At 34.8% G+C, this 14,815-nt stretch overlaps 1 protein-coding gene across 1 annotated transcript; it reads right to left on the bottom strand.

Annotated features, from left to right (window-relative positions):
- Positions 1–1,408: 1,408 nt before the first annotated feature.
- On the bottom strand, positions 1,409–5,303 carry LOC141427333 (E3 ubiquitin-protein ligase LRSAM1-like). Its single transcript, XM_074086668.1, has 2 exons — positions 2,953–5,303; positions 1,409–2,869 (listed from the first exon to the last, which is right to left on the bottom strand). The coding sequence occupies exon 1, from the start codon at positions 5,093–5,095 to the stop codon at positions 2,954–2,956; it is 2,142 nt and encodes a 713-aa protein (XP_073942769.1). The 5' UTR covers positions 5,096–5,303; the 3' UTR covers positions 1,409–2,869; position 2,953.
- Between the last annotated feature and the right edge of the window lie 9,512 nt (positions 5,304–14,815).

Here is a 14,815-nt window from a genome sequence, read left to right as displayed (position 1 = left end):
CGGTTGAATGGATAGGTACGAGAGATTTGACCCTACTGGAACCGGCGTCAAATATTTAAGGGAGCGCCCAAGACCCTCACATACATCGGAACAAGTCTCTATTAGAGGTCCGGTATAGCTATTTAAAAATATATACAATCGCAATAATAATATGAACAAACATTTGCTTAAAACTGGCATATATTATCGAAAATACAAACTGAAACATAGATGCACAGAAAAACCAGAAAAATAGACCAGCGCTGGGAATCGAACCCAGGTCCTCGACATTACGTGCCACGTGCTATACCACTACACCACTACTGGACAGGCTAGTGTCGCTGCTTAAGTGACTAAATAAGAAATGTGGTGCATAGGAGATACCGGGTCTGTACCCCTGTCCAGTGGTGGTGTAGTGGTATAGCACGTGGTAAAGACTCCAAAAACCAATCTTGGCATATATTAATTATATACTAAACTGCAGGTTGGCCTCATAGTAATAATCACATTGAATATATTTCTTGTTTTATCATGCAAAAATAATACGGTATTTGACAACTCCTGAATTGGCCATGTCTTATATATTATTATGAAAATATAGGTATACTGACAGTGTTCAGCGAAGATAAAACTTAAATCAGTTGAAATTTATAGTGTTTTTTTTGAAAAATCTATATACCTTTCTCTTTCTCAAACGCTTTTCTCTATGCAGCAAGTATGGCGCTACTTGAGAAAGATATACCTGCGTGTGACGTCACATGCAGGTATATCTTTCTCTGTCTAATCTTGAATTTCAAATCTTTATCACTTTGTTATTTGTAAAGGTAGCTTAAAAATTGATTCTTGAAGTTTATGAATAATATTTGCTACCTGCTACCTACATACTTTGATTCACTCAATGAACATTGTTATTCTTAAGAAATAATTATTTTAACATAGTTGAGTGTGTTTCACAATATTATTATTATTAGGTACCTACTAAATATCGTAAGAACACTAATCTGATAAAATTATGAACAAAACAAAACATTCCAGAACGAAGTGGTATACTCGCATTGATATAAATGAACAAGATTAACTTTAATGACTTGCTTAAAGTAATTTCAATAAGAAATGGCAGTTGGGACCATTACACTAGGTATACAGAACAAACCAACGCTTTGTTTTATGCAACTAAAACCCGAAAATCTGCCCCACACAAAAACCGTTACACGTATTGTCCAGGTAAACTAGATTTATTTCTTAAATATATGTACCTGTCTATATAAATGAGCATAGATACTCTCTACTTATAATCGAAGTTTAGAATTTTTCAATTGCGCTAACTACTATTATACTTGTTAATAATAAAAATCATAGTGAGTTTTGACAGATTTTCAAATAAGAGTATGTACGAGTACTTGCTCAATGTTTATTTTTCTCAAATTCAATGCTGTGGAAAACAATTCAATGCTTAATAATTTCAATTCAATTTAATGCTTAATAATTTTTGTGCTTTGATTGTTTAGATAACCCATTTTGATGATTTTGTTAAGTGTAAGATTGGTTTCAGCTTTAAAAATAGGATAATTTTTAACCCGACAGGTGGCGCTGTTTTCGAGTGAGCAAGCGATAGTTAATATAGTGTAAAAAAATACTTTTTTTAAGCCGAAAATATTGATGACATGACAAATTTACCTCTATAAATAGAACATGATATAATAACAACGAAACTTGATAAATATACATACTATGAGCTAGAACAATTAGCAATTCAGCTGGGAACGTTGGAGAACGGAAGGAAGGCCCATGTCAAAGTCGCTGTCAGATATAAATGTCATTCTTCTTTCACCCAAGGGTCTTCCTTTGATTCCCCCAAACATAGATCTATTATACATAGAGTACGCAATAAATAACTATTATTAAATGTTTACTTAATGGGTTTTAAATTTGCCAGAAACGTCATTCTTAGACTAGGTATGCTTCATTGAGTGCTTACTTAACAAAAGTGTATATAAAACACTCAGATTCAAACAATACGAATACAAATTCACAGCCATAATATTAATATTATGTTGTACGTATGTAAAACTCAAAGTATACAAACCAATATTCATTTGAATTAACAAACACTTAGAAGGCACAGTCCTTTAGATTGACTCATTATTAAATATGAAGTTAATGTTATTAGTTACCTTAATTTTAAATGCCTTAAAGTAGATTATGTTGTATGGCATGTATTACTAAACATTGTATATTTATTGTTATTTGACCATTATTTATTTAATAGTCTTCATAATAGTCTTGAGTCGTTTTTTCTAAATCACATAAAATAAGATGATGCTGTGCTTAATATTTGTGTAATCAAAGCAAAATAACAAATGAATCTCATATATTTCTCTCCTGAGACGTCAAAAGCTACATAGGTACAAAGGACAGATCAAGTATAATATTTACATAGTTTAACAGCTTCACTACCCATCTAACCTATCCATTGGTGTGGTCCACTTATATTTATAAATGTTACATTATCGCAATGCCAAAAAAGAGCAATGGAAACAATCTGTATTCAATAACACTAGCTAAGGAATACAAATAAAGACTACAGAATTAACTTAGTAATCAAACAAAATTGTTATTGCCATTTATACTTTAAGAGAATTTATAAATAAATAATGCAAATAAAGTAGTTTTTCAAACTTGTGTACATTTTCATTAGTTATGTTATCGACAAACATTATAAAATAAAAATAAACAGTGCTTTGATGCAAATCAGCTTGCAATTATAGAAATATATAATCCTAAAAACATCACTAATTAATAGTTGTAGTACTATTTAATAAATAAACTAGGAAGCTTAATGTAATGACAGTGCTGTGTGGCAAGCTGGTGACAACAGATGCTTGAATCGCTGGAACATAAATATTAGCTGTGTTAGTGAAAAAACATCATCAAAAAATAACATGTTTTCAGAAAAATAGTACAGTGGTTTACCTCATACTGAATAAGCAGTTGCAATCATGACCTTAATTTTCCTCTCTATGCCACCTCTACACATAGGGCAGGAATTCATATCCTGTGTGGCGCAAGGCTGGCAGCAACACATGTGGCCACAAGGAACAAACACCACTTCACATTTTGAAACCATGCATACAACACATTCTGATTCTATGGTGGAGTTCTCTGCTTGCTGAGTACTCACTACCCCACTGCAGTTCTGTTCTTCAATAACAGCTTCTGTAGGAGCACTTGGTTTTGCTTCAGCTGGATTTACATCAAAATATTGAGTTTTAGTTTTTACTCCTACATAATTATTTATTGCTTTTATAATGCCTTCTCTGTCAGAAGACAATGATATGCCACACACTATCAATTTCTCCGATGTAACATCTATTATATTATTGTCTGAAAATAAAAATTTTACCAAAAACGGCAGGCAGTGTATTACACCTTCTTGTAACAAGTAGTTCGCGAAAACTGGATCTAAATTTTTTCCAACATCTAACAATATTTTGGGAGCTGAATCAATAAGTTTTTGATAATTTTTAAGCCAAAAGTCAGTAGTCTTATCTGTTTCTTTTTCCATCTCTTTGAGAGTCTGTATTAATTCAGTTCTTCTTTTATTTTGTTGCAGTAATACATCATCTAACAGGCTCACTAACTGCATTCTTTGAGCCAATAGATCATTGTAGTTATAAGTTACATGTAATTTTTTCTTTTCTTGTTCAATAACACTCAGTCTTGCTAAATGTGAGGAGATGAGTGATATTTCTTGGTTCAAACTCCAGCTTTTAGCATCAACTTTCTCTATCAGAGATGCCACTACAGCTTTCTGAATATCTTGGTCCTCTAAAAGCTGTTGGACTAAAACTGTGTGGGACTGATCTTTTGCCTTTAACAAGTCTTCCAATTTCGCAACACTGTGCAGTTCTTGCATGAGCATACTCTGCTTCATATTATTGACACATTCATTATAGTCTTTCTTGGAATACTGGATGAAGTAGTCTTCCTCTATGAGTGTTTCCATTGCTTTCAAGATATCTGTCTTTCTGATGTTATCATAATTCTGCCGAGTGATTTCCAGAAGCCGGTCATGCTCAGCTTGATCATAGGCTAACTGCTGTTGGATCACTTCAGGTCTAAGATTATCAGTTTGAATAAAATTTTTAACCAAACATTCAATTTCTCTTTCATCCTCCTGTATGGCTTTAATCAGTCTTTGTCGCTCAGTCTCCTTGGCTTCATGAACTTTTGCTATTTCACTATCCAGTTCAAGTTGTTCTTGTAATATTTTTGAAAGAAATCTCTCTCTTTGCAGCTTAGCAGCTTCATGATATTTATTCTCTTGCTCAGTAATTGCTGCTTCTTGTTCCTCCCATGAAATTGCTTTGGTCCTTTGAAAAGAGTCCTGAACTGAGGTTGGACTGTGAATCAGTGAATAATTTTGATCTGTAGGTGGAGGTGGTAAATAATCTATTTTCATTTCATGGCACAAGAACTTCATTATTGCTACAGTGCCTTGAGTGGCTATTGCCTGTGGAGGAAAAGTGAATTGCTCGCCATCTAATTCTAACAAGCTGAGATTGGTTGCGAAGCACAACTCTGGGCATAGCTCACTTAGATATGTATTTTCTGTCAGAATGAGTTTGCTCAAATTCTTCAACTTTCCTAAGGATGGAGTCAAACTCTCCAGTTTATTCTTAGAAACATCAAGCACTTGGAGATTTTGCAAGAAACAAATGTTCTCTGGTAGGCATCTAATATAATTTTCCTGGATATACAATTCTGTCAAACTGATAAGATACTGAATCTCATTAGGTAATTGCTGAAATTTGTTGTTACTGATATTAAGATACTGGACGAGGTGTAGGTCTGAAAGTTGGCCACCTTCATCTAAGGAATGTAAGTTGTTTGAATGAAGATTCAAACGTGTTTTTCTGTATACTTTACAAATTGAGTAAATACCGGACGGCACTTGTCGCAGCTCGCAGCTAGAGATATCAAAGTCTGGTTCGGGAGATTCCTTAGCAAGGTACAATTTCCTTTCCAACACGACTCTGATATTATTTGTGCTGCCAGACTGCCTACCAAACAACGACATCGTCGCTCGGTGAACACATGACACAGCGCAACCCATAAAACTAGCGAGCTAATTATTTAATTTCCTGTTATCGGTAAATACCGCAGAGGATATTATCACGAATGTAAAATACGAGAATATTACACAACTACTCAATGAAGCACTTTATTTATGTTCATTACCGTAACTAATCAACTGATCCACGATATTTAGAATAATGGAATATATCACACAACGCAATAAATGACATTGTTGATAAAGATTACCTGACTTATGACTTGACTTTGACGTTTGACGTTATGACGTTTGACGTTCTTTCCCCATTTCCTGGCATTTTTTTTTTAGTATGGCTAGGTAAGCCATTTATTTAAGAAGTCCGTTACTCATATACTGTGACACTTGATTGACTTTAGTTGAAATTATACAATGCACTATATGTTTTCAACATTATTTTTAATGTACCTACTTGTAGAGTGATACGAAGCACAATAAAATTTGTGTTTTTCAATAGGTTAGTGAGGTGGCGGGAAGATTCTCAACTTGCGTTCATTTCTACACCCTATGCTATGGGTTTACAAAATACACTCCGTGAACTCTTCAAAAAAATCTTCTGATTTTAGAAGCATGGCTATGCTTCGGGTATAGACGATGACACGCGATCGTGATATGCGGTTCTATAGGGCTACTACGAAACTCGAAACTCGAAGTTCGTGTATGTGTATTGCGGTCTCTGACACTTATACTATTTAATACGAGAGCGAGAGGGACGGTACGATACGAACTTCGAGTTTCGTTTTTCGTAGTAGCTCTGCTGTTCTGTTATCAACTAGAAAAACTTTTTCATCACACTTGCTCGTAAACAGTGTCGAAACATGCAGGCTACCTTGGCTGCAACCCCCCAAATAAAACCCTCGACCTTAATGTGCTTGTCATGAAACCCGTGGTCGGTAAGTAAGTAATTGCGCGTACAAATTTTCTTGTCATGAAGCCCAAGGTCGGTAAATGAGTCAATGCTCGTACTGATGGTGCTGCGCGCGCTGCTGCAGGCCCACCTTCACACGCACGTTGTGGCGCATGCTGCGGGAGGGGGAGGGGGAGGGCGGCGCTATCAATAGCGCAGCCTAAAATATCGCTAATATTTCGAACAATTATATTTTTTCTTTTAGAAATATAAATTTTTACTCACAAATGTGATGAAAAACATTGTATGTCGCACGGGCGGTACTAGAATTACGAACATCGACTTATTAAAGCCCTCAGTCTTCGACTTCGGGCTTCTAATAGACTCTCGTTCGTAATTCGTTATTTACAGCCCTTAAGACACAATGTACTATTCAGTTAGGTACCGTAAAAAGTTATGTATAGAATAACAGTACAAAATAAACCTTATCTTTTTCTAATTTTAATACAATATGACTGTCATGGGAGAACAGGCATTGAAATTGGCGATAAGAGGTTAACAAACCTTCGATTCGCCGATGACATTGTCTTGTTCTCTAACACAGCATTGGAACTTGAACAAATGCTTCGAGACTTGGACTCATTATGAACCGAGCTAAAGCTAAGGTCATACTAATAGTGTTCAACGTAAAATACATCGAAATAGTAAGTACTACTTACTATTTCGATGGTAAAATTGTAGTGGATGGACAGGAGCCACGCCATCTGGACGCACTCCAAACGCTCCGTTCATCTGCAAAACTACGTACAATTTTAATCAGTCTGCATGGCGCTGCCCATAGGCGCTGCCACCAACCAAGTAACGACATACTACTCTTTGGTAACGACGCGGCAACCAGCCGTCAGGCCGAGACTGTTTTGTCGGTAATGAGGGCTATCGCGTATGAATTCGCCACTAGAGGCGCTAGTGTATAGCGTGAGGTCTCTGACTCTGAAATGTCAAATCTCATAGTTTTTGGGTGAGCTACGCGGGTTTATTTATAATTAGAATAATTTTGTGAATATTTTGCAATATCTGAAATTAATTATGGCAAATATGCGTTCCGGGGCAATGAATGTCTGTGTTTTGAGACAGTTCTGTCTTTCGGAAACCTTTGTCCTCCCTTTTTTCCGAACAAAACGGGGACTATGCAACACTGGCATGCTCGATATTTTTATGGTACGGTTTTAAGGTGTATTAAATATGATTTTAATCTAAACTTTGTTTTCACGCCCGTAATAACAGACTTTGAAAGCCATACTTAAAAACCTCACGCAATAGTGCGCCATCTAGTGAGACAAAAAACGATAGCCCTCATTGGGAGGGTGCGAAGTACTAGGTGGAAGTAATGAAATCTATCGCAGCGCTCATAGTGGCCAAAAGAAGAAATAATCTAGGCTCTGTCATCTGTCATACTTATATGAATCTGTCATTAACTAAGCAATTTGTATAGACTTTCTTTTTTTTTATACATCTATATTATATAAAAGAAGAAACTGACTGACTGCCTGACTGACTGACTTATAGATCAACGCACAGCCCAAACCGCTGGGTCTAGAAACATGAAATTTAGAATATATGTTCCTTAATAGGTGTAGACGCGTACTAAGAAAGGATTTTTCGAAATTCCCACGTGATAGGAAATAAATGGGATTTATATTTTCACTTCGAAATGGCCCTCTTTCAGTAACTATAATTATTAGAAACTTAAAATTTAGCATGCAAGTAGGTAATACTAACAGCTAAAAACACTTTTCAGGATTTTACGAAATTCCCACGGGATAGTGAATAAATAGGATTTGTATTTTCACTTTTAATTAATGACCCTATTTCCGTAACTATAATTATTAGAGACTTCAAATTTGGTAAACAAGTAGGTAATACTAACAGCTAAAAACTATTTTCTGGATTCATCAAAATTCCCACGGGATAGGGAATAAAATGGGATTTATATTTTCACTGCAAAATGGCCCTATTTGCGTAACTATAATTAATAGAAACTTCAAATTAGGCATGCAGGTAAGTAAAAACTGTCTCAAAGATTTTCCGAATATCCCACGGGATAAAACGAATAAAGAGGATTTTTTTTATATACTTACCAACTGAATTAGAAAACGCATAAACTAAACCAATAAAACTGGGGACTGGAGATTTGGCAAACTGATGTAAATCTGGTAACAATTATTTAGCAGTGACATCCTACTCATTTTGGTGAGGATCGTCTCCGTAGAAGGGAACTCCTCAAAAGTTGATGGCACACGCAAAAGACTTTACATGATTGTTAAATTTCAATGACAATGCGTTTATATGATATTTATATGATGCTGCAGCCAGGGTCGTCTGCTGATGACGGAACTCCTCAAGGGCTGATAGCATAGATACGAAATTTTACATGTACGTTCAACGAGCTAACACAATTACTTTGCCCATCCGCGACCTTTATGATACTTTTGTGCCCATGCAATGTGTGTTCATGCAGTTCCTCCACCTCCATACTGTAAGAACACACAAATCACACAAATCCATCTATCACTACCACCACTTTACACTGACGCTTTTCGAACTCAAACAGAGCTCATCTTCAGAGCAACACAATCGTTCAGCATGCTACGGTGTTAAATTTGGCATAGATGGACCTAAAGTAATGCAAAGGTGCACTAGGGCAAAGATTTGAGAAATAGAAAGAATAGGAAAAATATCTCAACTTTGTTTTTTTCTTTGTTTGTTGGGGGTCATCTCTGAAACTATTGAGCTGATTTAACCCTTAACCGCCTACGTGCGGTCTCTCAAACCTTAGCAGATTTAAAAATGATAATAATTCGATGCAATCGCGGCGCACAAACTTCTAGTGACCTTGTACCTTTTCCGGGGGTCAATCAATGGCCACCATGTGGTCGACACGTTTGGATGTGTATTCCTTTGAATTAAGTGAGCATAATACTGGCGACAACCGTCTCAGAGACCGTAGGTAGGTGGTTGCGTAATATTCTTACGTGTTCTCCCAGACCGAACGCAGGTGGTTGTGTGTTTTATTTGTTAATATTTTTATTATAATTGAAAAATATAAATTTTATTTTTTAGTAAAACATGCTAAAAATTTGTAGCACAGCCACAAAATGTGTTTAAAATAAGTGACATCATTGAATGCAAGAGACTAATTTGTCTCGAATGTTCGAAAAATTATTATCGATTGCCGACAAAAATGGTTGTTTTGAGGGTTTCCAATTTTATAAAAATAAAATGTTCCTGTGAAATTAAATCAGTTAAATAACTTGGTTGATCATTCAATTTGATGAAACTTTAATAATAATCTTTATATTATGTTCCTATATTTAGAGGTCTCATATCCCTTCGGGTAAGTAATTTTACAGTAAAGATAGGAGAAGTACTGAAATGTGTTAAGTTTATAAAAAAATCTATTGATTTATTTTGTAATGTTTATTGCAAATAAATAGCATAGACTGTTACAATTTTATTAATTACATTTTTAATAAATTTAAACTAAATTTCTATAATTATTGCATATCCTTTAAAACTAGTGGTCTCCTAGACCGCTCATAGGTGGTTGTGTTTCTGAAACAGGACGTAGGTAGTTAAGGGTTAAATAATTCTTTTATCAATAGAAAGATACACTATCCCTGATTGACATTAGACTTCTTACTTTAAGAAAAATTGCAAACTTTCCGCAGAATAAAAATAAGTTTCAATTTTGAGGCACATTTTCAAAATTATTTCAATAAAAGAAAGCTACAATGTGTCTCTAATCGACAATTAAGAATATTAAAATAGATCATAACAGTAATTCATGTCCCGCGGGAACTTTACAATTTCTCGGATATTTATAATCCTATATCGTGTATGAAGTCGTGGGCAAAAGAAACGCGTAGTATGTACTTTAACGTTTTGTAAAATTCCAACCCTGAATCAGCTAAGCAGGGTTTCAAAGTTGGTAAGAGTCATAATTAATTACGTATGTAGGTCGATTTTTGTATTACAAAATTTGCACCATCTGTATAAAATAAAATCTGTCCGTATTTGTATTTCCATACAAATTAAATTAATCAAAACACGAAAAAACTATCGCAGAAAGTAAATGTATGTTATTCCAAATTTAACGCGAGCGAAGCCGCGGGCTAAAGCTAGTTATTAGAATAATTCTTTTCTCCCCACTCTGATATGTTGTCTCTGGGGACGCGCCATCGCATCTTCCGAGGAGAAGAGAACTGCTAGACGCTAAGCTGATGATTTCGTGTATGACGCTCGCACTTTCTTAATTAAGGTCTGTTTTACATTATAATTGTAGGATTCTATGTGGGATGAGTCGTCGTGAATGAAATACCAAAGTCTTTAACACTTTCATATAATGTAATGAGCACAGGTTACAAACACGTTCCCACAACGACTGACTCTACAAGGCGCGTCCCGCACCCGGGAGCGCACCTGAGCCACGTCAGCTCATATGTCGGTGCATTTGCACTACAATATGAGCTGAAGCCGCTAAACTGTCCCTACAATAATCAATAATATTCTTATCATCACACTTGCTCGTAAACAGTGTCGTAACATGCAGGCTACCTTGGTTGCTACCCCCCAAATAAAGCCCTCGACCTTAATGTGCTTGTCATGAAACCCGTGGTCGGTAAATGAGTCATTGCGCGTACACATTGTCTTGTCATGAAGCCCAAGGTCGGTAAAGGAGTCCGTGCCCGTACTGATGGTGCTGCGCGCGCTGCTGCAGGACTACATGGACCACCACATGCACGTTGCGGCGCATGCCGAGGGAGGTAGAGGGCGACGTTGCCAAGAGCACAGCCTAAGATATCGCCAATATTTGGAACAATTATATTTTTTCTTTTACAAATATAAAATTTTACTTGCAAATCTGATGAAAAACATATTGTATGTCGCACGGGCGGTACTAGAATTACGAACATCGACTCATTAAAGCTTCTAATAGACTCTCGTTCGTAATTCCTTATTTACCGCCCTTAAGACACAATGTACTATTGTACCCTTAACTCTAAATGTGGTATGTTTATGCTAGTGTGTGTATTGGATGTTAATATGCTGTTATTGCCCTGGTACCTGCCCTTTTCTTCAACTCCATTCCACGAGAACGCCCCGCCACAATTGTCATTTACGACTAACGAATCCATCTGATTTCCCTCGAAACCCGAAGGTTTTTCTAATAGCTCAAGGATTGTAAATAATTAAAAAAGTTGAACGAAAAACTTATTTTTAACAAATAACATTTATTGAACCAAATTTTTAATAATAATAATAATAAATTCATTTATTTCGGGCATCTTGGCCGATACAATAAATACCTTACAGACTAACATACATTATAATCAATAATATAAAAACACAATAGGTAATAATAACAAAAATAATAAGAATTATAAAATAGTAATAATTTTAAGCTATAACATGCTAACTAGATTTATGTTAAGATATCAATTGACTGATTGATTATAATTAATGATAAAGTATTTTACCTACACTAATTATTGATTTATACAAAAATAGATAATAAACTACACCTAAATACCTAATAGTAGACAGTCTACTACTAGTCTGGCAAGTATAACTTGTCACGCGTGAAAACTCTCTTCTAGTTAAATAAAACTGCAGACATACATTAACATGGCATTATTATTTTTCAAGTAAGAATTACTTACAAATTAATCTCGTGTTTCTTCCACTCCCGCCAAGAGAGCTCTGCGTTGACAGTTCTCTCATGTAGTTAATATAAGCAACTTATTAAAACAAATATGCAATTAATTATTTTTGTAATAATATCACCGATGTGTAAATTAAAGAAATATTAAATTAACTTCATTCCTTTTACCTTATTGTCAAAATAACCAGTATTTCATTTATTAACTTTATTGTGAGAAAAATATTGGAACGTATGAACATAAATTCATGACATACTTACTGGTTTACAAAGGTTACTTAAAACTACTGAGTATTCTATTTAATCTAACACGAGCAATGTGCAATGTTGAAATTTGTTCTGACATGATTCAAACGACAGATGGCAAACTGATGGAACTAGAGTCCCTCCTAGTCCCTCCTACTGTTACTGTTACACAAACTATCGATACTTTTACTTTTGCATGTACAAAAAGTACATTTGTACTACCTAGTGCAAAAAGTGGCAATAGCATTATTTGTTGGTTTAAACGTTACGCTATCGAACTGAAAGTCATATTTGAATTTTAAAATATAATTTATTCAACACTTGGTGTCACTTTCCGACTCTGACGAACAATCTTGCAAATTATTAATAATTAGTTCGTTTATTTTACTGCTTTTATTTTTACCGATAATCTTAGATGAATGATTGGTCTCGCGCGCTCGCTCGACTAGATACCGCGCTAACTAAAAACAAAACGTTCGTGAATGCGGCAACTCAATATTGTAGTGTGCGTAAGAAAGGTGTAAGACAATTTGCAAGGATGCTAGTGTGCGTGACGAATTGTGTTGCCAGCTGCTCCACTGTTACCCGAATTATTGGGAAAAATAAATTATTCTGTGGTCTATTAAGTTACTGTTTACAAAATGTATCTTGGGAAATACTTAGAAATTAAGAAGTAATTAAGAGTGAATGTATTAATATGTTTGTGTATAGGTTAGGCGTAGGTTTCTTCTTAAAAAAATGGTAGGTATGATGTAGTATATCAATGATCAGGCTTCACTTTTAATTAAAAAATATATATATTTATGGACATTCAATATTTACAAATTATTACTGAAAATTCATGGACTGAGTCACCAACTAAGAGTTTTGCGTACTTAACACGTTGCACCTATAGTTAAACCTAATATAATGTACAGGTTAATGAAGACTAAAATAAAAATAATTGTTTACAAAATATACATACATAGGTACATGCATACATACATACTTACATACAGTTGTGGTCATATAATTAAGAAGATTTTTTATAGAGAAGATTTTTTCAAACTGAGAAGTGTTACTAACTGTATGTATATTTTTGTACTTTTCTCGGTATCGTAAAACTTCCGTACTAGCGGTAAATTCATTATACATATAATTGCTAAAAAAATAAATAGATAAACTTTATATATTACATCTAAACCTAGTATTACTACTTACTGGCTGGTCATATAATAAGAACGCTGAATAGTTTATTTTTTATTCAAATTTAAATAGAGAACGGACCGCCGCTTTGTGATTTTAGGTTATTATTTGAATAATTTTGGCGCCATTTAGTGCCGTAAAAGTCTTAAAGGCGATTGCTTCATATAAAAAAAAACGGGGAAAAATAAAAGTTGTGATTAAATCTACAAGAAAGTAATACTAAACTTCGCGACAAGAATTGGTCGTATAAACACATAGCCGATCATCTGTTAATGTTCAAAAACTATGGGTTCCACGCCATAAAGCATTTTGCTACGTATCAAACTACTTCAAATGTTCCGCGTGTACCTAGACAAAGAAAGTCATCTCGTCGAGATGATCGAAATATCGTTCGTTTGGCAAAACAAAATTCTTTTAAGGGTCTAATGAGTTGAGAAAAGAATATTTTGGCGAAAACAACCCTTCAGCAATCTCGGCAGCAGTATTCGAATGCGTTTGGTGAAGAAAATTGCACGGAAGGATAGCAAGGAAGGTGCCTATGTTTAAACGTGTCATAGGCAAGCCGGCTTTGCATTTGCAGAAGATATGAAAACTGGACAGTCAGACAGTGGAAAAACGTTCTTTTTTCTGACGAGACAAAATAAATAGGGTATGTTCTGATGGCAAACGATATGTAAAACGGCCTCCAAGTAAAGCATCCGACCCAAAGTACACAAAAGTAACTTTAAAGCATGGCGGGAAATGTAAAAATTTGGGGATGTTTTTCTGGACATGGTGTTGGACCTGTTAGGCTGATAGAAGGAAAATGGATCAATTTCAATACAAAAACATACTGGAAGAAACAATGTTACCATATGCTGAAGGGTGCTTCGGTTATTTCGACTATTCCAGCACTACAAAAAATGCCAAGCATTACTGCACGTACCGTTAAAGGTTCCTCACATTGCAATCAGTTTCTGTCTTAGATTGAGCCAAACAGCCCCGATCTTAACCCAATAGAGCATCTTTGGTGCGAAGTCAAGAAAAAATGTTTCAAATCGACTTGGGCAATTTAAGAAACTGTATAAGTATGTTAAAGAATGGAATCTATTTCTCTTGCGAAATGTTCAAAAATTGATAGATTCAATGCCTCACCGGAAGGCAGTAATAAAAAGCCGTGGACATTCATAACTATTAATTTTAGTTAAAATTATTACATTGCCTTTTTGTTCTGTTACAAACTTCATAGTAGACCCACGGCCCACGCATGAAGACTAACATGACGATTTATTAAAATAATCTGATTACATAATCCATTCATAAATTACATACCACATACATACGCTTGAAAAACATAACCCTCTTTCGGGCAGTCGGGTAAAAAGTTAACATTTCAGGAAAATGGGTAGAAATACGAAAAAAAATTTTTTTGGTTTCCCGTAATACCTAAGTAAATCAGCCGATCGGGCTTTTGACTGGGAAGACGAAAAACATTTTTAATTTTAAGACACATTCACCCCTTAATTAAATAGTGTCGGGTAACAATTTATACACCTTCAGTGTATAATATCACAAAGATAAACATTAAATAATATAGAACTAGGTTATGTATATATAATAATTACGTTAGATACTTAAATAAAATAAGTTATTAAAATTTAACATCATTTAATGATGATAACAATAAAATTCAATTTATTAAAATCTCAACCACTGGCGTTTAGGGTTCATGTTATTTATTTTGTAA

Source organism: Choristoneura fumiferana, chromosome Z (genome assembly GCF_025370935.1).
Source record: "Choristoneura fumiferana chromosome Z, NRCan_CFum_1, whole genome shotgun sequence".
Classification (NCBI taxonomy): domain Eukaryota; kingdom Metazoa; phylum Arthropoda; class Insecta; order Lepidoptera; family Tortricidae; genus Choristoneura; species Choristoneura fumiferana.
Note: the sequence above shows the minus strand (reverse complement) of the source record. Positions and strands in the feature narration are given on the sequence as shown.

Bases quoted from the DNA above. Each gene is read 5' to 3' on its own strand.
- LOC141427333 (XM_074086668.1), bottom strand. From the start codon at position 5,095: ATGGGTTGCGCTGTGTCATGTGTTCACCGAGCGACGATGTCGTTGTTT.